The sequence below is a fragment of the Colias philodice genome, chromosome 21, assembly GCF_061535455.1.
Source record: "Colias philodice isolate Cphi_HAF_F1 chromosome 21, ilColPhil1 Martin Lab GWU primary, whole genome shotgun sequence".
NCBI lineage: Eukaryota > Metazoa > Arthropoda > Insecta > Lepidoptera > Pieridae > Colias > Colias philodice.
The window spans coordinates 9,398,257-9,425,780 of record NC_143106.1 but is presented as its reverse complement, the minus strand read 5'-3'; the positions used below and the strand labels follow the sequence as shown (position 1 = coordinate 9,425,780).

General features: G+C 34.3%; 1 protein-coding gene across 1 annotated transcript in view; it reads right to left on the bottom strand.

Moving 5' to 3' along the window:
• Positions 1-27,524, bottom strand: part of mbo (Nuclear pore complex protein Nup88) — a 108,752-nt gene that overhangs the window by 29,043 nt on the left and 52,185 nt on the right. Inside the window, exon 2 of the mRNA XM_089708833.1 lies at positions 14,545-14,714. Within this exon, the coding sequence (XP_089564959.1) occupies positions 14,545-14,714 (170 nt within the window). The remainder of the gene's footprint in view (positions 1-14,544; positions 14,715-27,524) is intronic.

Below are 27,524 nucleotides of genomic sequence, written 5' to 3'. Positions count from 1 at the left end.
CGTACATAAATTGGGTGATAATATTTGGGAGACAATTTATTATAATATGAAATTTTTTGTGGCTTCCTGTATGTTATTGTTCCTGACTTGTGATATTTTTTTCGTTTCACATTTGGTTATTATTAGAATAGCAGTTGATAATCTATATACCTATAATTGTATTATCGTAGCAATGTGCTATACGTATTAATACGTAAAAATTTACTTTAGCTTACCAATAAAAAAAAATCAGTTGCAACTCAAACTCAAACATTTATTTATTCAATAAGACTTCTTCTAGAAGCACTTTTGAATCGTCATAACAGTTTTAAAATTTACCACCGATTCGGAAAGCAGTTACTATGGAGAAGAACCGGCAAGAAACTCTATAGTTACTGTTTTAAGATTAACTTCCTTTCAATAACATCATATCCGCAAATTTGCCATAATCCTAGCTCCAACTACTCACATTCTTCTTTATCGAAACATAACAATAACTCCAGCCTTTACTACAAACACATTTATATATTTAAATAAAATACATTATGGGTCACATACCTTCAGCGATTAATCAAGGGGGTAGATGAATAGAAAAATATGATTATTCATTTATTCTATTTTGTCCGTGACATTTAGTATGCATGCGTCTCGCCCGGGGGATTGACCCCCGATATTAGTGTTAGATCTTTTTTGGGGGTAGCTTTTATATATTCAATAGGACCATTTCATTCGTGGCTTAAATTTTGAATTTGTTATTCGGACACGACTATTTATGGTGTATTTTTCTTGGACAATGTGTTGGAATAATAGGGTGCATTCAAGTGTAGAGATTTCTTGTTAAATCTTCAAATTTATTATTTTTTGTTTGGAAAACAAATGATGGATATTTCAACTTAGGCTAAGTGATTGATATACCTACATATTTAGATATGGTATGATAATATATCCTTACTAATATTATAAATGAGAATGTTTGTATGTCTTTCTTTGATGCAGCGTTTTATAGGTAGGCTGTGATGTAGGCTACTTTTAACCGCGGTGAAACATCTCATTCCCAAGGGAACTTCTTTTGACCACGCTGGCGAGGCTACGGGTAACAACTTACAAAATAGAACAACGTAGCAATACAACCTAAAAGGTTTCAGCTTTTCATGACACCGACAGAGATGTTATTCGTGTCTTTAATCAATAATCAAAGTTGCAGTCAAAATAAATTCAAGGGTTCACGGAAATAAACACGTTTATATACGTTGAAAGAAGAATTTGCAAAAATCATCGAAGATTACAAATCGCTTAAAACCACCAGCTACCTCTACAATCGAATCAAATTAAACCCTCAAAAAGAATCCTATACGATTTCATATTCCCGCCTCCCACTAAATCTTACCAAGTAACATAGCGAGCTTAAAACTAATACATTTGCCGTGGGCGGGGGGCCAGCGGGGTCAGGGTGTTCCCGCGTTAATTATTCACATTTTAATTTACGGAGCAGGCCGGTGGGAAGCGGGAAAAATGTCTTCGACGTTCACCTATGTTGGCGAGTTTGCTAATTCGTTTTAATTTTTTGCTCTTCCTGGTTCACTTTGGGTGAATGGACTTTTGGGTATGGTTGCGCAAGTGAAGGTACTTTAATGATATATTGATGAGAAAGGAAGACTTATTGTCTGGTTGGGAGATGATATTATATCCGCAGTTATAATATAATAACTGTGACTTTCCGATAACTTTTTTATACGAATATAGTAATACAGATTCAAATTGAAATTAATCAATTGCAACACATATACATATATAATTTTGTAGACATTGGTATAATTCGCTTTCTTACATAAATAAGTGTATGTTAAGAATAACTGTGATCATTTGTAAGGAAATAGTTCATGTTAGCTTCAACTGCCAGACAATAACAAAAAACTACGAAAACTCCAAACTACAAAAAGACAGATTTGATTGAACAGTTCAATGTTTACCAAAACATCAACACCGTATTTTTGCAAAGCCCACAATATGCAGATGACAATCCATTCCGTTTGCAATTCAAACCGAACATCCGAAAAGTCAATGAGACAAACGCAACACGACTTATCTAAATAATTCAGGACACCTCTAAACCTACCCTTAAGCACATAACAGCACCTTTATTACAGCTGAATAGAGTTCAAAATCCGCTGGCAAATTGTAAATGGTCCCTAGTGGTTGAGTTTTTCCGAGCTATGGCTTGTCGATTTGGATTCGTGTGATCGTGTATACTCGTATAGTAACCGCAGTTGACAAGATACGGTGATAGGGCCTAATAACCCGTCCGTGCGGATTATTGTTACAAGTTAGCGGTGTGATAGCGATAGTATGGTAAGATTTTTTTATAGAATATAGGGTGTTGGATAAGGTGTATATAGGTTGTTTTTAAATGATAGATTTGTACAGGGTGAATAAATGAATCATACGTTTGTACCTATCAATTATTGCGGATATAAAAAGCTTTAAAAATCTGTTTTTTACACGATTAAATTTACGCATATGGAAAATCATTTTTGTTGTTTTATCTTAGTTTAAGCTATCTCTTTAAATAACAATAACTCACCTGCACCTTTAAAAAATACTGCTTAGATAAAGAAACGCGCTTTTATACCGTCAATTTTTGTACACAAACAACATTTAACCTTATAAACAAGAAGCGGGTAGTGAATAAATAATTCCAATCAATCGTTAGCAGCCCTCACCTTGCCCCAGGGGGTGTTTCTTACCCCCCCTTCTTTCATTAACACCTAATACTTACAATTTAATTATTATCGGAGAAAAATGTATAGCTACTGCGAAAGAAGGTTTGGGATGCTTCGTAAATAAGTATGTTAGGAGATATAAGTATGTATCTTAAGAAAATAACAGTTCGAAGGTTGAGGAAGTATTGTAAAAATTATTACCTTTATTATTTTCTTAATTTGTTATGCATTTATTTAATAAATAGTCATAAACCATATTATGACAGTTTATCGAGTAAGCATTGTCTTCCAAAGTTTAATGTGTAAATAATGCCTACATCCATACTAATATTATAAATGCGAAAGTAACTCTATCTGTCTGTCTGTTACTCAATCACGCCGTAACTACTGAACCAATTTGCATGAAATTTGGTATAGAGATATTTTGATACCCGAGAAAGGACATAGGATAGGTTTTATCCCGGAAATCCTACGGGAACGGGTTTTTCTTTGAAAGCGCGGGCGAAGCCGCGGGCGGAAAGCTAGTTATGTATAATTAAAATTGTTTAAATTTCGTTTTACAGATGTTTCGAAATCAAATCGTAAGAAAACAATGTAAATAATTAAATTACACCACATATTAGCACATATTGCTTGCTACTAGTACTAACCATAGCAGTAGAACATAGAGCATCATTTTTTGAAGTCGATTAATCAATAACTCATCACGAGAAACATAATAAACACGTAATATATGCAAACTTAATAAATTTGTGCATAATTTTAGATAGATCGATGAGAACAAGTATAATTTTTCGTTTCAATAGACACCGCGCCAATCACCTGCCGGGTGGTGGGATTGTGACCGTCGCCTCTTTAGTTATTTAATATTTTATTTATTTTTTTGTATTTTGGATATGTTTAATTGATATTTAACCATTGATGAACTGAATAGTGATGTTTGTGCTCAGTTTTTGTTATTTGAATTATATTTATGTTATTTCATTGGTTTGGACAAAAACCCAAATCTTTTATTATTTATAGCGTCAAATAAAATATCATCTTATTAAGGAAAAAAAAATACTTGAAAACATGTTTTGTTTCATGGAAGAAATCCTTTCACAAACCAAAGTAAGTTAACCTATATAGAAAACATTTAAAAAATCACAAAAAATCAATAATAAATAAAAAAAAAATAAAGCACAACATGCTTAAATTAACGCATTTAAAAATCACAAGTGATCGATTAGAAATTATAATGTGCTCAATGCAATTTATCTTGTTCTACATACAAACATTTTTCACCCATTTTATAACAAAAAAAATTTACTACTACTGCCACTAAAAAGCACCACCAAGGTGTTCGTTAAAGGGCCAGCTAGGGGGAGCCTTATCCAATATTTATTAGCTTATTTCAAAGAAAATCGTATAATTAACACCAACCCCCGACCCTCGTAATAGAGTAATAACAACTCGGTATGGAAGCTGCATGGAGTTCCAATTTGGTGATCTTTAACCGACTGCAAGAAGTGAGGTGTGGTGTTAAGTTCATTGATAGAATGCAGAAAAAGGGAGAAAATTACTTACTTAATTACTTTGGTTGTTTTGTAAGTATGAATGGAATGACCTATGGCATAGTACTGAATCTTATTATTTTATGCTCTTATATCGTTCTAAATATGTCACCTGGTGGTTCAAATGATCCAAAACTTTTTCAACATGGGCCTGTAGTCTATTAGCCGACTTTTTAGTATGTATAAAGATAAATATACTATCTTTCAGGAAAATGTTGGTTTCTCTAACATGTACATACAAATTTTCATCAACTATTTGTGTTCAATGTTCATCCTTATGACACGATAGAAATAATTTTCAATAAAAATTTCAAAAATAATCGATATCCTATCCCTGGATCAGGTGTTTAATATTCACTAACTGATCCTAAGTTTTTTATTCTACTCATAAGAAGCATTTCTTATTATTTGTTAATATTTACGTCTTTCTTACAGGCATAACACTCATATGGTTTCCGAATACATTTAAAATTACTTTTTCCTACATTTAAAATCCATATTCATACAGAATTTATATTTAACTCTGAAAAACTACTACATATTTGATTCACAACCCATAGGAATATTTGAAATTAAATTTTATATTATACGAAGTGCACATTACAGTGAGATGCGATCATACATATTCATCGAAACATTTCTATTTTTAGCGTAAGAGCTGCTGTAGGAAAATACTGTATTTTTAAGGAGAAAAATATTAAAAAAGGTACTTAGAAAAGTATGAAATATCTTCAAAATATCTTCTATCAAAAGTATTAAATTGTAAGCTAAAGAGAGTCTGTTTTAATTAGTAGTTATCGTACGTAATATTTTTCGTTCGTTAGTTCACATTCCAAATTATATTACATATTCTGTTAATATGTATTTTAATTTGTAACTAGCTTTCCGCCCGCGGCTTCGCCCGCGTTTTCAGAGAAAAACCCGTTCCCGTAGGATTTCCAGGATAAAACCTATCCTATGTCCTTTCTCGGGTATCAAAATATATCTATACCAAATTTCATGCAAATTGGTTCAGTAGTTCAGGCGTGATTGAGTAACAGACAGACAGACAGAGTTACTTTCGCATTTATAATATTAGTATGGACGCAGTACAGGTATTTGAGTTGCTATAGGAATGCTTGAAAGCTAATCGAATAAAGATAAAAACATTCTAACACGGCTTTCTTTGAGTATTATATTCAATCATTATGATTCAATTATATTTAATTTCGCATCATGAATTTTGAATTAGTTTCATATTATTTATAACATAAATTTTATCACAGTATCTTGGTCTACACAGACCAAACATCAAAATGAGTGAAAATAATTCGCTCGAGTTTGGGACACTGCTACCACCTGGCGATGACGTCACACTTTATATCATATGCTTCTAGTGCATAAAATATGTACGTCGAATTCTTAATTATCTAACATTAATTTTAGTTATCTAGGTAGGTACCTACTGATTCTTTCAGCAAATTTTCAATTAATAAAGTTTGGTTAATAGTTCCTATTTATTTCCAGTACCTCTACCATGAGTTGACATAGTTAAATCGTCTGACGACTGACATAACTACAATAGTAAACGTGAATAGTTCCTTAACTTTCACGAGATTATTTACCGTGAATGACGTATGTCAAAATTAGAACTCATGGTGCAAAAATTGTATGGTTACTACAGCGAGTGTAGTATAGTTTACTATACGTTATCTACTGTAGTATACTATTGCACCTCGTAGGCTTTTTAGTTCCGCTACGGCACACTAGGGGCGCTGTACGAAATTTTATACAAACCGCTTACTACAATCGCTAGCTAGTATCGTGTGCTTAAACTCATGGTAGAGATACTGTTCTATTTAACTTATCGTCTGCATCTTGTTAATAATCTAAATAAACTTAAATGTTCGATACAATATTTATAGATGCACATCATCATATCTTCGAAATGCAGTCGCTGACCAATGCAACGAAAGGCAGTTCTATTCTGACCGTGGTCTGCACCTATTAGTAGCTATTTATCCAATGTTAGTTAAAACAGTCTCCAGCGACTAAAAAAACGCATATATCCTATCCTATTCCTTATCATGTAACTACGCATGCATCTTTTTTATCTCTAACCAATCCTACTTCACCTCCGCATCCTATCCTACCCTGTCCTAACAATCCAGCCTATACTTAAATCTTCAACATCCACTCTATATTTTTTCTTTACCAATTCACCATTAAATTCTTCGAATCCTTTTCATCTCTAACCAATGTTACTTCACCTCAGCATCGTAAAGCAGTGGTCCGTACCGGGGCTATAATATTAATTCGCTCGCCGGTCGCTTAATTAGCCCCTTACATAATGTACACCGACCGTCCCTCGCTGAACGAACGGGTTATAAATATGTGCTACACGTCGATGTATGAAATGTCATCTTGAGTTTTTATTCCACTTTTTTTGGTCCTTTTTTCTTGAAAATGTTAGGTGCTAGTGTTTATAAGGGCAGTTAGTTCATTCCTTAATTTTGGATAGTGCTTAAGTGGTTTGAGGATAGTAAATTCTTCTTGGCCAAATTGTAAGATTAGAAAACTGCGCAGGAGACGTTATGTAAACAAATATGTGCTTCTTATTAAAATTTTTTACAACAATGATTAATAGCCTTAATAATTGTAGAAATCCCAAGCATTTGTCTTTAAGACTATCTATCTGTAACTTGTCAACTATGAAACAGTGTAGGTATACATCTAACTTCCCAACTTAACTAGACCTAATTTCCAACAAGTATACCTATTATATTATAGTTCTACCACTATAGCAATAACCATATACCACATCTTTCTACAAAAACCATACAGCAGGTCCACATATCCAAACGATCTCGATCCTGCAGTTTCGGCACGGCACTAAATAATTCAGGAGCCAGGCGCCTCACTGAGCAAAAACGAAATCTAATGCGAATGGAACTTAGCACTGCCGCCAAATAATTAACGGGAGGCCATTAAAAATTCCTCGGGCGCCCGACGCCCGGATATGTGATAATATTAATTCTGCCCCGGGTACGTATGCAAATCAGCTTATTACGATTACTTGCTGAATTATTACGGAGTGAATAAAAATGGGCTGGCTCTTATGCTATTATTGGTGTGTGAGGAAAGATGGAGTTCGCATTTGAAATCATTTATGTAGGCAGGATTAATGACCCACTCCTTGGTACAGTGGTTAACGTGTGAGCGTAATATCGAGAGGTCTTGAGTTCGATTTCCGGTGGAGACGAAGAAATAAAATCTCAGTCTGGCAGGACACAAAAGGATGATCACCTACTAGTCTTAAATGTTGCCTGGCAGAGATCGCTGTCAGCAATAAGGCCGCCCTCTGTACATTGATATAAGTTATTATGTGTTTTAAATTGTCCTATATGGTGTACAATAAAGATTTTTTCATTCATTCATTCATTCAAATATATAAATGAATTCGAATAATCGCATTGAGAATGCGTTTAAAATGTTAATTAGGTGTTGAATCAACCAATGAGTAACAAAGTTTTTGTAAGAAATTGAAAAATGTACGTGTTTTTATAATTAACTGTTAAATATTTTTTATTCGATTTAATTTTCAATCAAGACGAATTCTTCCTAAATTCGTTCGTCCCTTAGGACATGCACACAATAAAAACAGTACTAGTTTACAACTTATAATATTCGTTTATGTTAATAAAAACTATCTTATCATCAAAGTAACAGAAAAACATGTCGTAATTATAATGCCAGCTAACTCATTAAAACTTCGCATCTTAACAATTCGCGCTAATACAATAAAAACGTCCACACTCCACACCTCCAACCCGCGCTCGTATAATTTTTGCAAAACACTAGCGCAAACAAAATTTACATAGCTTATTGCCATGACAAATACGAGTCGGGCAGTAATAAAATTCATCTTGCATCGCCACTGGACTGCGAGCGAAACAAAAGCTAATATGATTAGGAAATTTTCATGTGCGATAAGCCGGGCTAACTGACCACCCGCTCAACCTTTGTGCCAATTTCTTTGTACCAATTACATGCAAAATTTAATTTCGTTTTCAAGACTCGCGCGGAATGATATTACGCGACCGCCGCGTTTAATTTCATTGCTATTCCTCAAGTGTGTGGACATTCGGGCCTTTTTCCCGCATTCCGTTTCGGCTCGCTTTTTCGTTGCGCCGCCGGACACCGGGCCGTATTAAAACGCGCCGGATTGCGGTATCGTTAATTGCTATATGAAACCACCTGTGAAATTTCATCGGTGAAGTTTTACTTTGAAACTTACGTTAATTTTATGTGTTTCGCAATTAAATGGTCGGCCGTTCGCTGCTCCGTCATTGTGCTGCGGCTCTATTTGTGCATGATATGGATTTATTTCGTGTTCGTCCGTTGATAATTACGTTTGGCATGTAATGAGGTGGTGGCTTTAATTATTTTGCGTTGAATTTGTAAATATGCTTTCATTTGATGATACTTTTAAGCGAATATGTCAATTAGTCGTCTCCATAAAACTTACGATAAAATAACACGGAGTGTGTTAAATTATAATTTAATCCTTTCGACAAAAAGACTCCCATCAATTATCTATACATATAATAAATCTGTAGAAGGGTCAATTCTGTACATTGAAAATATTGAAAAAATAAATAGTAGGGGGTGTTACTGGATCGATACCAAACCCAAATATGTGATAAAAAAGTTTTTGTCTGTCTGTCTGTATGTGAAGGCATCACGTGAAAACTAACGGTTCGACTTCGATGAAACTTGGTATAATTATACCTTATTATCCTGGGCATAAAATAGGATACTTTTTATCCCGGAAAAATACGTAGAAAAAAAAAAATCTTAATTTTTCCGCGCGGACGGAGTCGCGGGCTAGTTTCCAATAATTTAAACTAATTATTAAAATCACGTTTTACACAACTTACATTAGCATATATCACAAAAGAAACGAATCAATAACTCAAACATTACAACGCACACCCCTTAAACCAAATCGGTATTAAATAAAAAGCCCTTCCAATCCCTTAAGAAGTTCCCAATTTGACATCGATACATCCACTGACCGGCTTCAGCAGTTCCCAAAAGAAAGGGGATAAAGGGACTATTCTGTATTCGACTCTCCCGGCTTTAGTCCCCACAAGAAAGGGGACTATTCTGAGATACTCAACGATTAGAATACTTTTCCGTGGGAACTCCGTCCCCTTGCGGAAAAATCGGAATTAGCATATATATTTAACACCTTTCTGGGTGAAGAGTTTGAACTTTGATATGGATTGGATTGTGGAATGAATACTGGGAATGTTCTAATCGGATAAATACGAAAAATACTGTTAATGTATTCTTATTAGAATTGAGTAAGCTTCTTTATTCATCTTTTACCTTTTCATATCTGATTTTTGAATAAATTTATTACTCCTTTTCGAAGAAATGAGAGAAAGAAATCACGCAAAAATAGCCTATGATACTCTATAAAGACGCAACTTTCTAATTGTAAGAGTTTTGAAAATTGATCGAATAGTTTTCAAGTAAAATGGTATCAAACAAACAAATCTCTTCTATTTATTGAGGAAATATTTATTAGTTAGATTAGATTAGTACAAAATGACCACTCTAAATATAAACATATCGGTCCTAAATAAACTCGCTGTTAACAACACTAACACTTGTGACTACGGTTAAGACATGGCAATATAATGAAAACTGCTGGACTTAACGCGACCCTTGTTCAAAGTTTTCTATTGTAATAATGTGGTTAACTTTGTATGAACGGATTTCAATTGAAATTTGTTTTGCTAATGTTGGTGTGATGGTTATAGGTAATGGTTGTTGAGTAAAATAGTATAGATTCGATGTTAGAGATATGAGAAATATATCTAATATCCAGGTACAATAATCCTTAACTCATATCTATTATAAAGCCGAAGAGTTTGTTTATTTGTTTGAACTCGCTAATCTCAGGAACTATTTGTCTGATTTGAAAAATTATTTCTGTGTTAGCCCATTTATCGAGGAAGGCTATAGGCTATATATAATCACGTTAAGACAAACAGGAGCGGAGCAACGCGGGTAAAACCGCAGGGCACTGCTAGTACTAACCGTAAAAACAGTACACTTCCCGCTAAAAGCCGAACAAAACAACACAAAGACTATCTTGTAACATCACTCCCTGGAACCACAAATCAATTACTATATCCAAAGGCGTCGGATCGCATCCCGATCTGAGCCGTGGATTAAACGGCAAATTGGTTTAAGCTTACAGAAACAACCCTTGAATCAATCTCTATAGAGATTGTAGGTTAATAAGATGTGATTGGAATAAATAGTTAAAGGAACTAGCGTTAAAACTAACTGCAAAGCTGTGTAGGTCGCTAGTTATCAGCAAATTATTTTATGGCACTAGACTTGCCTAAACTATTCAAGTATCATAGAAAAACTAAAATATTAAAGTAGCATAAAAATCCTGAAGCTTGGCCAGTTTTAAATGAGTATATTTTATTTATTTATTTTAAGACATAAGACTCAAAACAAATGTAAAATCGTCCATGTTATACTTTTAGTTTTGAGACGGATAACACGTGTAAACTGTTAATCAGAAGTATCGACCAAAAACGTCCAAAAATATTTATAATCCTTATTTAAGCATTATAATTACTTCCTTAAATTATGAAATAATTTCCCAAAGCTATCAAGCGAACCAATAATCTTAACCTTTCCAAGTCACCCGTAATTTCATGAATATATCTTACAATCACTATTGACGTCCCACATCTCAGCCACCCTCCGATTTCTCCGACCACGTTTTCAATTCCAATAGATTCTAATAAGATTAACGTTGTCACGGGCGTTAGATAAAATAGTTTGCGGCCTATAATTGGAGGACCAACATTCCTATATTCAATAATGCCAGACGATTTTGAACCCAAAGAAAACTGGTTAAGGATAGTTTTGGTATACCACCGATACGGTCATCACTCGCATGACTAGGCAATACGTGAACTTGACTATCGCTTTCTTTGAATCGTATTCCAGTTATATAAAGCAGGTTTTCCGCTGTCAGTTACATTCTCCTTCGATCGGGTAAGGCTTACAAATTGGATCGGTCGGGTAAATCAGGGCTACCGTAATTGAGTCTTACAGGATCATTCGGTTGTGGTCAAAGGATTATGACGATATCTATTGATCTCTGAACGTTTGCATTTGGGCGGTTAATGTTAGTTTTATGACCGACATTCGGTGGCCCTTTGCGGGTTTGACGTATCGGTCGTGTCTTGTTTGCCTTTTGATGTTAGTTTTGAAGCTAATGCGATGGGTTAGCCGAGTCATGTGAGGGTAAGGTAATTTAAAATTGGAAAGTTGTTATTGATATATATAATAGTTCGTGTTTTGTGGGGTAAATGGTGCAAATAAATAGGTATACGATGTATTGATGTTCTTATTAGCAAATAAATACATTCAGTATTTGTATGACTGCCAGAGTTTTGCATTGTGTCCGAGAGAAATCCATTGCCAAACTTTTAAATCTTTACACTATTTAAGAAACACCATTGAAAGGTATTTCTAATGGTTTTTTTTTATTTTTTTTATTTTAATATATTTGTTTCTTCACAAAAAACAGACGTAAGTTTATTATAGATAGCTTTGCTAACACGATTTACATCTAAATAAGTTATTACGATAACATTAGTATTGGGATATTTGCTGATAACATGATGATCTGATGAAATATATAATTTTTGTAAAAAAAATAGTAAATGAAAAAAATGTTGTGTGGTTTTATGAAACCACGGTAAAAGTGAAACTTTCCGAACACTGCTTTATACCTACTCGGCAGCCGACCGTCACGCGACATGCGCTACACAGACCAAAAAGTTTGAGACGATGTAATAAAAGTTTCACTTTAATTATGAAGCTTAGATTTAGTAACTCCATAGAGACCGCCATATTTAGATACATAATCAATCTACTATAAGATCTAGACAGATTTTTCTGGAACAATCGAGAACACAACAAACAAGCTACAGTGTCCCGCACACAGTTTGCATAGGACCATGTTTGAGGTCCGTCTGTGACAATAATTACCCTTGAACGACTGAAGATGTATGGTTACATTGTTAGTTAATTGATTCTTGGCTGGATCAGATTGAATGTTGTGTAAATAAATTAAAATGTTGTTTATATAAATTAAAATTATATAAATTATGGAGTATGTTTAATGATAAATTGATTTAGTTCTGCTTGTGAAAACGTTCGTTGTATTTTTAAAGTGAAACTTTTATTACATCGTCTCAAACTTTTTGGTCTGTGTAGCGCATTCAACGCGCAATTCAACTTATGTGAAGTTGTAGTTTACATTGTAGGTACACTTGTTACTTTCAAATTATCATTTTTATCATTAATAACTCAGGCCCCGGAATCACAGACACAATAGAAAATCTATTGTGTCGTGGACCGATCGGGCCGTTCGGGGCTCAATGGGTTAAATATTCATGATCAGATATCCATAATTTAATATCTTTTCATATCCTTATCCCGACACCGAATTCACACACAACTAAGACCCACACTTACAAGTTGTTCTTGGCACACAAAATCAAACTTACTCGCGCCATAAAAATAACAAGTGCGTCTCAGCCGCTAACTTCACCCGTTGAATCTTAGCATAATTAGCTTAAAGGGTGTGTTTATAGCTTATATTAGTTGTGGGGATTATTAGCTTTGGCTTTACAGGCTATTAACATGGCGGTTTATGCTATATCTAGTAATGTGCAGTCGTATTGGTAGTTTGTATATTCTGGGAGAGTTTCCGTTTGCTATTTCAACTGGCCTATTTTAATTACATACTTGCGTAAAGGTATCTACTGATACTTATATTTAAGAGCAATCCCTTATCTTCCATGTTTACAAACAATTTTATTATAAATTACTTAAAAACAAGGGCTCCATTAAAATACTACCATTTTTCCTTTTCTAACCTGCCAGTAACAATTACTACAAAAAACGCACTCTTAAAACGAATCCCCTAATCCGTCCTTAACCAAGCCTTAAGCCCAATAAAAAAAACAATCGAACCTGCACCAAAACAAATACACTTAATCTGTATCGGTTAAACCAGTGCCTTCACAGATCCGAAAACACGCCGCCCCAAGAAAACACCCCCGTCTGGATGCGGGCAAATCTTCGAATTAATTTTACTGCCGAAATATGCAAATGCCGAGATATAGCCGCCTAATAACATGTACAAAAGAGTGGTGACTTTAGCGAGCGCAAGTATAGAATAATGTTTTGGCGGAGGGTAGTTTTATGCCGCATGTGGAGTGCCTCACTGAGGATTTGATGTTATGTCTTAGTCTGTGAGGGAATTAAGCTATCGAGTGGTCAGTTAAAGTATTGAAATAGTTAAAACTATAATAAATAGACAAGAAATGAGCCTTTTACATGCAGAAGGTAAGACGGAGTGGGTAAAGTTTTATATTCGCAATGTGGGTGTATTTAATAAATACAGTTTATAGTGCACTAAATAAAACTAGGTATATAAAATAAGTTATACAATTCGATAATCATGTAATCTTAGAACTTGCTATTTCGTTATTACAAAAAAAAATGTGGCTACTACTATATTTTCTTTCAAACTACCGAAAATAATAATTTTTCTTCATGTCACAGCCACTATTTCCACACATCAAGTGTCACATCTACATATCATCATCTAGACCATAATCTTTGACTTAATCGTTACCTCGGGCTAACATTATGGCCGCTTCGAGGAGCTTAATAGGTAACAAAATTTACAGTGATGGTAGAAAATACATGTTGCTTACGTGCTTTCTTGTTAGCTTATCAGTTAGATTCAAGGTGTTTAGTTTTAGTAACGAGGTTAATCCCTTTAAAGCTTGAAGGGTGTGGACAGTTTGGCTTGCCTTTTAATTTTTAAGTTCGTGTTTTTATTATTGAAGGTCTAATTTTGCTTTTACAAATATTTTAAGGAATAACTGTCAAGCTGATACATGATTAGATTATTTTTGATAGGATTATGATGGAGTGTGTATTGTTATAGGGAATTCTTTAAGTATGTTTTATTTTTGTCGTATTTACTACATATTTACTTTATGTTAGGGCAAAGTATCAAATAGTTAATCGAACACCATGGAACAAGAATATTGAGGTGCACTTCGTTATTTAGGTATTAGGTAAATAATAAATAATTTTATTTCTACCCTACTAAAATATTTTTTTTAGGTAAATGCTAATATAATTTTATTTTTAGCCTCATCCAACAAAAACATATAATAGCCACTTACTTGCACAGCACAGTCTGGTGTCCGGACTCAAACAGTCCCCCCCTCCCCCACCTCGATGGCAGCTCCATGACGGTCACTCCCCGGGAGCCCCACAGGCATAGCCGGCTGCCGCAGTTGCTGCTCACCAGCCGCTCCACGCAGAACGCTGGTGGCGAAAGTAGATGCAATTTCTGGAAGAACATTAATTTGAGATTAGCATTTTGATAAACGTCGCGTAAAGAACGCGTATGTAATAAGTTACATATTATGTAAAATTAAAGTAATATGTAAATATAAGTTACATAATATTATGTACAATTAAATTGTAATATTGACATGATTTTAAGAGAGCAACTATGGAGTTTCTTGCCGGTTCTTCTCCATAGATACCTACTGCTTTCCGAATCGGTGGTAAATGTTAAAAATATGTAATGACGATTCGAAAGTGCTTCTAAAAGAAGTCTAATTGAATAAATAAATGTTTGAGTTTGAGTATGCATGATCTTGAATAAGAAATGTTCAGGAATATTCATCACTAGCTATTACTTGCGGCTTCGCACGTCTCTTTGAAAATTCACACAGAGATATGTTTTAGGCGGTAAAAAGTAACCTATAGCTTTTAAACTATATCCAAACGCAAAATCAATATCTAGGTATAATAAAATCGAGCCGTCGAAACGTCGCAACGTTAAAAAAACACTTACACTTCCTTTCTTTATTTACATAAAATAAAGAAAGGAAGAAAGCATTTAACTACAATACATACATATCATAACATACTCGTATAATAAAACATTATGTAATATGTGGTCTACATCCAGCTGTAAACCGAACCTTATTTTCCATAGTTTCATGAATAAATTGATCTGACTGTTGCTTCAATAAAACAATAACTACATTCCAATACACAGGCACAAGCTTAGCAACCAGCTATAGAGTATAGCTATACAATCTAGCCAAGACGATCTCAAGGCATCCTCGGAACTTTTTCAATTTCCTCCCGTAGCGGCCATCAAACGATAGCTGATTACAAGGAAACGGTACACCGTAATGAGGGATACGAAAAAAATCATCATAGCTCGCTCTTTGTATTGATTAAAAAACTTTTATAATCATATCGCGTCGGATGCTGTTGTGTGATGCTTTGAGAATTTTCGAATATAATAATAGGTGCGGAATTTTACATAAAACTTTTATGAGTAGCTGTAGAACAGATCTGTTATGTATATCACATTTTAAGAGTACAAAATAGTCTCATAAGATCATTTATAAATGAATAAAAAAACGATTTATACTGATACTGTTTAAGTGTGACCGCAAAGTGTATGTTCGAAGTGTCATGAATCATAATAATAACTTAAAAAGTTTAATGAATTAATTACGTTGTCAAGTCGATCATTTCTATATTATACTAGTTGCGCTCCGCGGCTTCACCCGTGTGGCTCCGCTCCAGTTGGTCTTAGCGTGATAAGCCTATAAGCCCATAAGCCTTCCTCGATGAATGGGCTATCTAACACCGAAATAATTTTTCAAATCGGACCAGTAGTCCTTGAGATTAGCGCGTTCAAACAAACAAACTCTTCAGCTTTTAATATTAAGTATAGATGTATGAATTAATTTTCCTTCCATTGCTTTCAAACAATACTAAATGACATTCTTATATTCGTTTCAACACGAAGATTAAATCCATACTAATATTATAAATGCGAAAGTAACTCTGTCTGTCTGTCTGTTACTCAATCACGCCTAAACTACTGAACCAATTTGCATGAAATTTGGTATGGAGATATTTTGATACCCGAGAAAGGACATAGGCTACCTTTTATTGCGAAATATTAATAGGTATGTACCACGGGCAAAGCCGGGGCGGACCTCTAGTAAGAAATACATTATCCATCATTGTATTAAACATCGAGACATCTCAATTAAACTAAATACCAATCAAGGTGATGGTACAGTACAGTGTATTGTCTCATCCCGTAGTGCATTACCGAATACCGAGTGATTACGAAAGAAACAAAAGTCCGTTAACCCTGCCGAATTCGTTGTCTTTATTACCCCGCGCGGAAGGGTTGGTGGAAGTATTAGCGGGTAGATTATAGTATTATTTTTGGTTGTATTAAATTAATTACTTATATAAAAAGAACAATTTTATATTGATGTGTACTTTCAAGAGGTACATAAGAAAAAAATCGATTTATAAAATAACAAAATTGATAACAGGAATAGTTACATTGCAAGTGCGTAGTAGTTTTTCCATGAACAAAGTGGAAACAAAAACAATAATTCTTAGTTTAAAATTACTGTAACTGTGAAAAAATGTACCTAACTCGCAAGTATTTAAAAAAAATAAGTCATTTTATCGAATCGAATCGAGTTTAAAAGCCACAAAAACTCGAAATACTAAAGTTTCTATTTATTTAATTGACTCTCTATTTTTCCGAAAAAAAAAAACAATTAAATCAACATAAAAAAATGTTGTGTGGTTTTATGAAACCACGGTAAAAGTGAAACTGTTCGAACGGTTCCGAACACTGCTTTGTGTAGCGCATGTCGCGTGACGGTCGCGGCTGCCGAGTAGGTATACCTACTCGGCAGCCGCGATACACGCGACATGCGCTACACAGACCAAAAAGTTTGAGACGATGTAATAAAAGTTTCACTTTAATAACCATAACCGCTAACACTGTGACCGCAGTCCCCGCGCGGTGACCGCGCCGCGGACATAAATCCACGCGATGAAAGCCTTTGACTTCGCGTAATGCCTTCCGAATTTTATGGATTAATTCTCGTTCTGACGATAATTTTATTAAATTTTGTTTACATGATTATTATACTGTTTATTACCGAATACTTGCTTATTGCTTACAAAATAGTATCTAACTTAATGGTTTTCGTTAAACTGTAGATGGACAGAAGATTTACGTAAATTGATAATCATTCGACGATAAAAAATATTGCGTCATCTACAGGTTAAAGATTCTAATAAATAAAATAGCGAACCAAATATATTAATAAACAACATTTAACTTTTTGAATTGAAACTTCCCTAGGCGCGTTGAGAGTAAAATTTCAAGGTCGCGTCATGGCAATACACTCACGTCATGGAGTAAGGCGACGATTTTGGTGTCTTTGAATCTTTAATCTTTTGATTCTTTTATATCCATCCATTTATGTTTAACTTGGCGTGGTACATTAAATTGTCAAATAAATCTTGCCAAAGAAGTTTCACTTCTGACACGTGTGCTCGGCACACACGCTCTTTTTTTTTATCTACACTTATGTTTCTTACGCACGAATGTATAAACTTTACATAGAGACGGACAGACAGCATCTATTTTCTATCTTCACTTCCTCACATACCACTTACAATCTACATATACTTAATATTATAAAGCTGAAGAGTTTGTTTGTTTGAAAGCGCTAATCTCGGGAACTACTGGTCCGATTTGAAAAATTCTTTCGGGGTTAGATAGCCCATTTATCAAGGAAGGCTATAGGCTATATATCATCTCGCTAAGACCAACAGGAGCAGAGCACTGCGGGTAAAACCGCGGAGCACAGCTAGTCCTCAAATAAATTAGACGACATATAACAACCATAAATTCAGAATGCCATAACCGCTGACACGTAGCGAGAATATTAAAACGTGCAATCAATAATAAATTTTATCGCCTATAAAATACAAAAGGGTCGTTACGTATAAAAAAATAAACCGCCCTCGAAGCCTCGAACGTATTGAGTTGTAAAACAAAATTATATATGCAAAAATTTTACCACAAGTGCCTACAATAAAGGGGCATGTATAGATAAATGCGGAGATGCATGTAGCCTGTTAATCTATACAATTAAACCTCTGAGTGTGGAAGTAGGTTTAAGAGATTAAAGGGGGAATTCAGAAGGCCGCGGAATGCTTCAATATTATTTTTATTATTGTACCGATTTAGGATAATATAGAATATAGATCAATATATATCAGATATCAACACATAACCTTGACTAATACACAAAGAGGAAAGGTTTCATTGTTTGTTACGATTTCACTCAAGCGTTACAAGATCAATTATAAAAATTATTTCACCACTAGGAACTAGAAAGCAATATCTTTACCTTATCTATGGGCTATTTCATCCTGGACAAAGCCGGGACAAGAGAGACACGCACATAGATACTATGAGTGTTCAGGGAACTACAGTTACCAGTAGTGGGATCAAACTGACCGAAAGGTCTCAAGATAGTTTGTAATTAGTCGGAAGGTCAAGGTCCACGTAGATGTATATTGTATCTCATGTTTAATCGTGTAGTTATTATTAATACAATAGTAATAGAAGAACTATTGATAAAAGTTTATTGATATTATAAGTGTAAATTTTTGTTGGGTTTTTAAGTTTCATTGTGATGTGTGCTGTGAAAAGCGCGAAAAGAGCGATTTCCTATGTGTTAGAAATATTTTTGATACATATAAGAATTTCGTCAATTTAATAATATTATTAGGTAACTCTTAATTGTATGTTTCAAGTAGAGCGTGCCTCTTGCCCGCCTCTACTATCGTTTCCAACAAATTCATGGCTCAGATAATTTAACAACTTTAAAATACTGCACTAATTTACATGCCCCTAAGAACAACATACCTAAATGTTAATAAAGAGTGTCCTGTCATACTTCTAATATACTTTAATCAATCAGGCATGTTTGTTATTATTACTAATAGGATAATTTCAGCCCCTAACACAAACGAGGGGTGTTTTTAGTTTAACATCTGTGTATGTGTGACATTAACTAATGAACCTATTTCAGCGTGGTTTTTAACAAACATCTTGTATTAATGTCATAATAGTTCTTATTTATTTTCGTAGATTTAGAATTGCCATATAGGAAAAAGAAGAAGAAAAAGAAGTAGATTTAGAAGGCGTCTCGAAGATAATCGGTATTCAAACTTGAAAATATTTAAAAAAAAAATACTACGGTTTTTTAATTTACTAATAAAATGTTCAGTTAAAAATCTATTTTCCGTACCAATCCAGGTGCTTTTCTATTAAAAATTCAGCCTTAATTGTAATTATTATTTTTTGGAAACGGTGGGGGGTCACAGTTCAAACCTAACCTAACCTACTGAGTCGAATTTGATACTTAAACTTTTCTGTAATGGGCAAGTAAAACAATAGCGAGTCGGTTCTAGCGTGGGGGTCGTAGTTCAAACCTAACCTACTGAGTCGACTTTGACACTAAAACCGGTCTGTAATGGACAAGTAAAACAATAAATTTACTTACTGACAATGTTTATTTTCAGTCGATAGTAATAGTATAATCACGATTGTATGGAAATCAAATAAAAAGATTATGAAAATCTGGCAATAGTTTATCTGTTATACGATTATATGGGAACCAAATAAAAAGATTATGAAAATTTGGCAATAGTTTATTTGGAAAATGGTACGATGGGAAACAAAAAAAAGTATTCTGAGAATCTGGTATATTGAGATCTGGATTATGAGAATACGGGAAACAAAAAAATACTTTTTAAAAATCTGGTTTTGGTGCATCTGGAAATTGATTCATCTGGGAAATTAAAAAAGGAATTTTAAAAATTTGTCATTCATTACATCTGTCTTTTAAAAGTTCTAACAACCGTTTTCGGGGTTTTAAGATTCGGGTAATAGAAATTCGAGTTTTTAATAGGTTACCTTTGGAAACCCATAATTCAGATATTAGTACCGTATCTTGCTCGGTGTCCTGTAGAATTTGGTTACCACTTTTTAAATGTTTTTCTTGATATCATTTCACAAGTTGACTATAGGTTCGACTACCTCAAAATATCCTTCAGGATTCAGGCTATAATTGGCCCTGTATAAGTACCCAAAGCCACACACAACAAAAGTATCATTTAAAGGGAAGGCTTTACCCATTCTTCGTGAATTAGAATTAAAATATTCCAGTAGCATCAGTATATCGCGATCGGTGTCCTGTACAGATATTTTTTCCGCCATTTCGCTACGTGACCGTCCCCACGGTTCACAAAGATTACCGCTCGGGTTGCGCTCAAATAATAATTATTATTTGGATATTTTTAATTTCTGCACGGAATACAAATGTGCGTTTAGATTCTGGCGGGATTTGATATAAATTTGTTCGTGTGGCTAATGTGTTGTGATATTTAAATTAAATGTTTTGCGTTGTTTGATTTTACGTGAATGAATTAAAGCATCTTAGACAGACTGCACGGCACAATACGCTTGCTGTAAAGTGTTCGAAACGTATGAATAAAGAGTAAATAGTGTTTTCAATAAAAATGTATTAATTAATTATAATAATAATTATCTACTGTTATGAAGAACAACTAAAGTTTTATATTTTTTCTCATGCTTAGGAAATGGGCTTTCAGTATTAAGTGCATGATTAAATAGCGCTGTTTTCAGTGCTATTATTACGAAGGAGCTTATTGTATTAATAGGAGTTTATACAGTATTTTAAACAAAAATTAAATAGAAATTAAAAAATGCGCAAGTGACGAAATTTACACATGATAATCTTAGATAAATACGATCAAATTAAAGCAGGGATGGTAAAGTTAAGGAATAATTTAAGTAGATAAATATCTCATTATACGTTAGAATGTAAAATAGATTCAACATTCTTTTAAAAGCACGTATAATAGAAATTTATACGAAGAAAATTTTTAACAATATTTATCTTCAAATAATAACCACGCTAACATGGAATAAGATCAAAGTTCAAAAACAATTAAGATTATACAAGTTGTCTATTATAATTAATTGTTATTTGCTAAAATATTCTTATGAAGTAATCTAAAGTTGTGGTTTGTGTAGCGGTAGATGGTTTCAGCTATTCGATGCTAGATGGCGCTACGCGTAGTGATTTTAGCTATTGCAAGTTGATGTGAAAAGTCTTCACTAAATATATTATTTTATTGGCAGTTTGTATTAATCTTATCACATATTAAAATATTTTGGCCTAGGTCAGTTTTAATTTGGTATCTATTTGTGAAAAGAAACAATTGTTTTCAACTTCTCAAAAAATTCAGTTTTAATTATCTCTCTCTATAATATTTTACATTCTAATAGCGCGCAAATATTAAAAAAAAACGAAAAAAATTAATAATACTTGTGCCATACATAGTTATATAATTTTATTATTAAGTATTTTTTATTTTTAGTTAGTTCGATTCACAGTCGAAGCAAGTGAATTTTAGAAAGTCTTTGAATAGAAGAAATAGAACTGTATCTTGTTAAAAATAAACGAATGTTTACTTTCAGCAAAATCTATCCACTAAAATAACTTTATGTATTTTACTTTGAATCCTTTATATATATAGATACTAGGTTTCCGCCCGCGGCTTCGCCCGCGCAGTCAAAGAAAAACCCGCATAGTTCACGTTCCCGTGGGATTTCCGGGATTGCGTAAAAAGGGTAAAAAGTAGCCTATGTCCTTTCTCGGGTATCAAAATATCTCCATACCAAATTTCATGAAAATTGGTTCAGTAGTTTAGGCGTGATTGAGTAACAGACAGACAGACAGAGTTACTTTCGCATTTATAATATTAGTATGGATTATTTATCTTTATATACCAAAATCTCATATAGCTAATCCAATAGCAGGCTAGCCGAACGGCCACCGATAGTTAGCTGGCAACTAGCCAAGTCGCTGGCTCCTAATGATTATCAAAGCGTACATTATTAATTATTGTACGTTCCTTAACAATAGAGTGAGGATTGGTATTAATTTTATATTAGTTGTTATTAGTTACTTATATTATAAGTTAGCTTAAAATGTAATGAAAGGATATAATTAAAACATTTCTACCTGCATAATCGTTTTGTCTTAGTAATGACAAAGTATATTAAAGTTTTTATCGAATAAAAAGTTAATGTAAAGATGCAGTTTTCTGGTAAAAGTGCGGATTTATTGTCTTCTAGTTGATTTAAATTTATATTAAACTAGCTTTCCACCCGCGGCTTCGCCCGTGCATTCAAAGAAAAACCCGCATAGTTCCCGTTCCCGTGGGATTTCCGGGATAAAACCTATCCTATGTCCCGGGGTAAAAAGTAGCCTATGTCCTTTCTCGGCTATCAAAATATCCCTATACCAAATTTAATGCAAATTAGTTCAGTGGTTAAGGCGTGATTGAGTAACAGACAGACAGACAGAGTTACTTTCGCATTTATAATATTAGTATGGATTAAGTAATCCTTTATAGTTCTCGAGTAACATATTTACGTTCTACATATCTTGATTAATAAACCACTAAAATTCGTCTCAACAATTCTTCGGACCTATCAAGTTCTACTTCCCAGTTACCATTCGAAAAAAGACCTTCGCTCCACTTAATCCCATTACGGCAAGTAAAAAAGCCGCTAACAGGAGAAAACTGAAAATCTGCATACCACCCCACCCGTCGATACCGGCGGAACGCGGCAACTTCTCATTTCATTTTCCAAACTTTTAATCTCAAAGTGCCCGTGAAAGAAAAATGGGTGGCGTTAAGGAAATCGCCAGCGCCACCTATTATCAACTCCTGTAACTCACATAATTTTCGCACAGAGCGATAACTGCAAACCACAATGAACAACCAACTCTACACCATAACCCTAAAGTTCAAATTGACTTGGCGGGTTCCTGCCGCTTACGTCGGGCATCGCGAGACGAATTGTTCAAAAGAGTCATAAAAAGTAAGATATTAATGTATCGCGGGAGGCATTAGACGGTCGTCGGATCGATTTCTATGCATAAAAAATGCTAATGGCCCTGAAGAGAGTACAGTGTGCCGTCGTCGTTGATTTATGTGTCGAGTTTTGGACAACTATCCGCGGAGGTGCTACGTAGGTGCGGCTTTGGAGATCATCCATTGTACAGAACTGGGTCTATCTAATATGTATGGATATGTTTCACGCTTTGTTGCGTAGTGTAAAGAATCGATGTTGTTATATCGAATGATATAACACATTCCGGCAGCTCCAAATGCGTGGTCAAAATAACTTTTCTTGGTACAAACTTTCACGCTTCTAATTTATCCCCTTGTAGGTAATATTGATCAAGATATTTGTTAAGCCGATGCCTAAATCATGAAGGCTATCTGCATGCGAAATTCCAGCTCGATCGGTCCAGTAGTTTTTTCTTTGCTTTGTTAGTCATCTTTGCGTTTGATATATTAAGAAGATAAATGTGATACGTGTTTATCAATACTTATCAGTATATTATCTAGATGCGGCTTTTCGCGATTATCCATTGAACAGAACTAGGTCCATCTAAAATGTATGGATATGGTGGTCTATCATATATGCATTGAATGGTGTGTCGGGGCTTTATAGTGTGAAGAATGGGGTTATATCAAATTGTTTTACATGACTGAATCGAGAAGACTTTATCAATGCCATTACGAGCATGGGGATCTTCAAGCGAAGAGTGAACCGGTACCTACTAGGGAAGCGCGTACCATCTAAGACTACATCTGAGCTTTCCATCAGGCGATTGTGGTCAAGCGCTTCCCTATCTAGAATAAAAAATAACCTACATATTCGCGAAGTTAGTTCGTAGGTACGGGTTTGACAGATTATCCGTTGAATACCTATACATGAAATGACACTGTCGAGCCTTTACAGTGTATAAAATGGATGTTGTTATGTCGACTGGATATTCGGATGAATAATAATTAAAATATGACCCACTGCCATTATATGATTTAAAAAAGTATATGAGCGACGCACTTTTCCATTAACATAGGGCATTGATTCTGCTCGTTACCGATTTAAAACGTTGATAAATTCCCAGTCCACACCGCCAATTAAAGAAATCTTTAAGCGCTTAATCCAGCTGCATCTACGTTTCCTCCATTTAAGAAAGCGCTTTACCAAAAACTTCCAAACTTTCCACCCACAGGTGTATAAAGTCCGCACTAATACAGCGATAACCGCAAAGCGCTTGCAGCGCTGGGCAGCGGCGATACGCTGGCGCGGCGCCCGCATCGCACCGCTTGCCAAGTCGCCGTATTGTTCCTATAGCTGAATATCTTATTATTTATTGAATTGTGCCGCGCTTTGTGCTGGATTTACCGTTTTATGGATGTTTATGTTGATCTGATTGTGGTGTCTTTTGTATGTAGTATAGGAAATTTGAATAGTCTACGACCTACGTTAAACAAGACAAAAGGAAATTTTAATGGGATGTTTTACCGCGATAAAAAGTAGCCTATATCACTCTAACCTACGATATCTTATAATATCGTATAATAATCTCTAAACATAAATATCGTATCATAAAATCGCTCCATTCCAATGTGAAAGAGAGACAAACAATAAGAAGTAAGGATTGTTTAGTCAAGTGGTTGAACAATTCTTTCTTAGCTTACGTAGGTCAATGGATTTACACGTGCCATGCATAGCGTAGTTTCTAGTAAAAGATGACATTTATCAGTAAAAAGCTGTCCCGTGTCCCTAGTGGGGTAAGAAGGATTATTTGTTTATCTTTTCTTAAAATCACTCATAAGATGCGGTCGTAGGCAAACCGATGCCGTAGCATCTTGCTACGGTATAACGTAGAACTCGTAGTGCTACGTCGTAGCTGTCTCCTAATTCATCTGTTTCACTAATCGATTTTCTTTAGGGACAATTAGCAGATCAGCCTTCCGTCTTGCTAGACAGAGACATTTTGTCGTGTCCACCGGGAATCAAACCCAGGACACATCGGTTCTACTAACTGTTGCTCTATGTTCACGCTTTAACCATTGGACCAAGAAAGCAGCAATGTATCAGTAAATTATATTTAAACACGTCTTTTTACCAAGACTAAATGCTTTAAAGATCGGTATTCATTTAGTTATGTAAAAGTTTCCGTGCCATTAACAGCACGAGAATCTATAAATCACCATTAGAGGTCACTGCTTAATAACATCACGTATTCAATCACAATATAAAAATTTAGTATATTTTTAATGGACAACATTTATATATTGCTATGGATTTATCTTCCGAACTAAATAGGTGAGTATAAATTTATGTTAATATAAGTACAATCTTATGAAATAAAAGTTAGTTATAATTATTACTAGCTTACCGCCCGCGGCTTCGCTCGCTTTGTCTAAAACCTAATAAATTATATACTAAAACCTTCCTCTTGAATCACTCTATCTATTAAAAAAAACCGCATCAAAATCCGTTGCGTAGTTTTAAAGATTTGAGCATACAAAGGGACATAGGGAAATAGGGACAGAGAAAGTGACTTTGTTTTTATACTATGTAGTGATACTTTACTTTAAAAAAATCTAACAAGTACATAAACAGACACCTAATACAAATTTAGTAAGATGCTAATGAACTTATCTTGTTCAGGAAACAGCTACGAGTGCTACGTTATACCGTAGCAAGATGCTACGGCATCGGTTTGCCTACGACCGCATCTTATGAGTGATTTTAAGAAAAACGATAAGTTTGACAAAGTCTAACACTTTAAACATTGGATTGATCAAATCCATACTAATATTATAAATGCGAAAGTAACTCTGTCTGTCTGTCTGTTACTCAATCACGCCTTAACTACTGAACCAATTTGCATGAAATTTGGTATAGAGATATTTTGATACCCGAGAAAGGACATAGGATAGGTTTTATCCCGGAAATCCTACGGGAACGGGTTTTTCTTTGAAAACGCGGGCGAAGCCGCGGGCGGAAAGCTAGTAATGTATAAAAGTATGTACGATACTATATAATAATAGGAGTAAATAAACTGCGTTTTAAACACAAAGTATTGTACGAATACGAAATATTTACTTGCGATGCTATACATGTAATATATTTAATCTTCGTTGTAGAAACTAATTTCAACAATATTTTTTCTTTATTAAGAAAAACCCAGTAAATAATATTTTTTTCTATATTAAGACGCTTCTAAATGAATTCTAGTTAAAGAATACCCACATTACTATTTTTAAAAGATATTTATATAGCAATGAAACAACAGATTAAACGTTTATTACCCATACCAAAGAATACATCGTTTGTCGACAGGAAGTAATCTTAGCGAGCACAAAGGCACCATCTGGTGGTAAATAATCGGAATTATTGCATTAAAAATCCCATCTAAAGGGGTATGATTAGATACCGTCTCAGTCGCAGTAAAGTTCAAGTCATGATCTTTTTTAGATCACCTTTAAACTCCTGTTGGTAATATAAAAACTTGTAATTTTGTGCAAATTAAAAATGTATCAGTTTATTTTTTCAATCATATCAATAATTTTGTGTTATTAACATAACAATTCGGTGACTTTGGCTTCTATTTTCCATGCTATCCATAAAATTTTCTGTGTCATGGCAAGTTTTGTTCTGAAACATCCACCTGTTGCAATATGCCTTATGTTTTTTAATTATGTATAGCTATTACCTACTATTATTTTGTAACATATTGATAGTCACAAAAACGTATTTCTTATACGCCTACACCATGTCAGATACTCACCAATATGTGACCTACATCTTCCTCCAACATATTTACTGATAATCTCAAACACCCATAGTTCTTTCACCTTGGCAACATAACACCGAACAGCCAAACACGGGGCGCGTAAACAATTTAATTTAGTACAAAACACCTACATTCCGTTACAACGACAGCGAGGCAAATTAAAAATACGTCTATCGGAGACGTTAATTCATCATTTGTTTTTTTTTCTCCCGTATAATAAAAACACGACAAGGACACGATTCTTTCGGCCCATTTGCGAGGGGCGAGCGACTTGACAAATTGATTATTATTGATATATTTTTATAGGTATCTCGCGAGCATTTTTCGACGCTGTTTTGAATACGTTATAAATATATCAAGATTTTAATGAGCATGTAATAAAATTGTTTGGTTGCTGTTAAAACGAAAAATTCGAAAGAAATAAGATTTTGCTTGAACTACGACGTGTACATATGAAATGCAATTTTCCAATCAGTAACAACAAACAAACCAACCAATAGATATTAACATCGCATTTTAGCACTTAATTC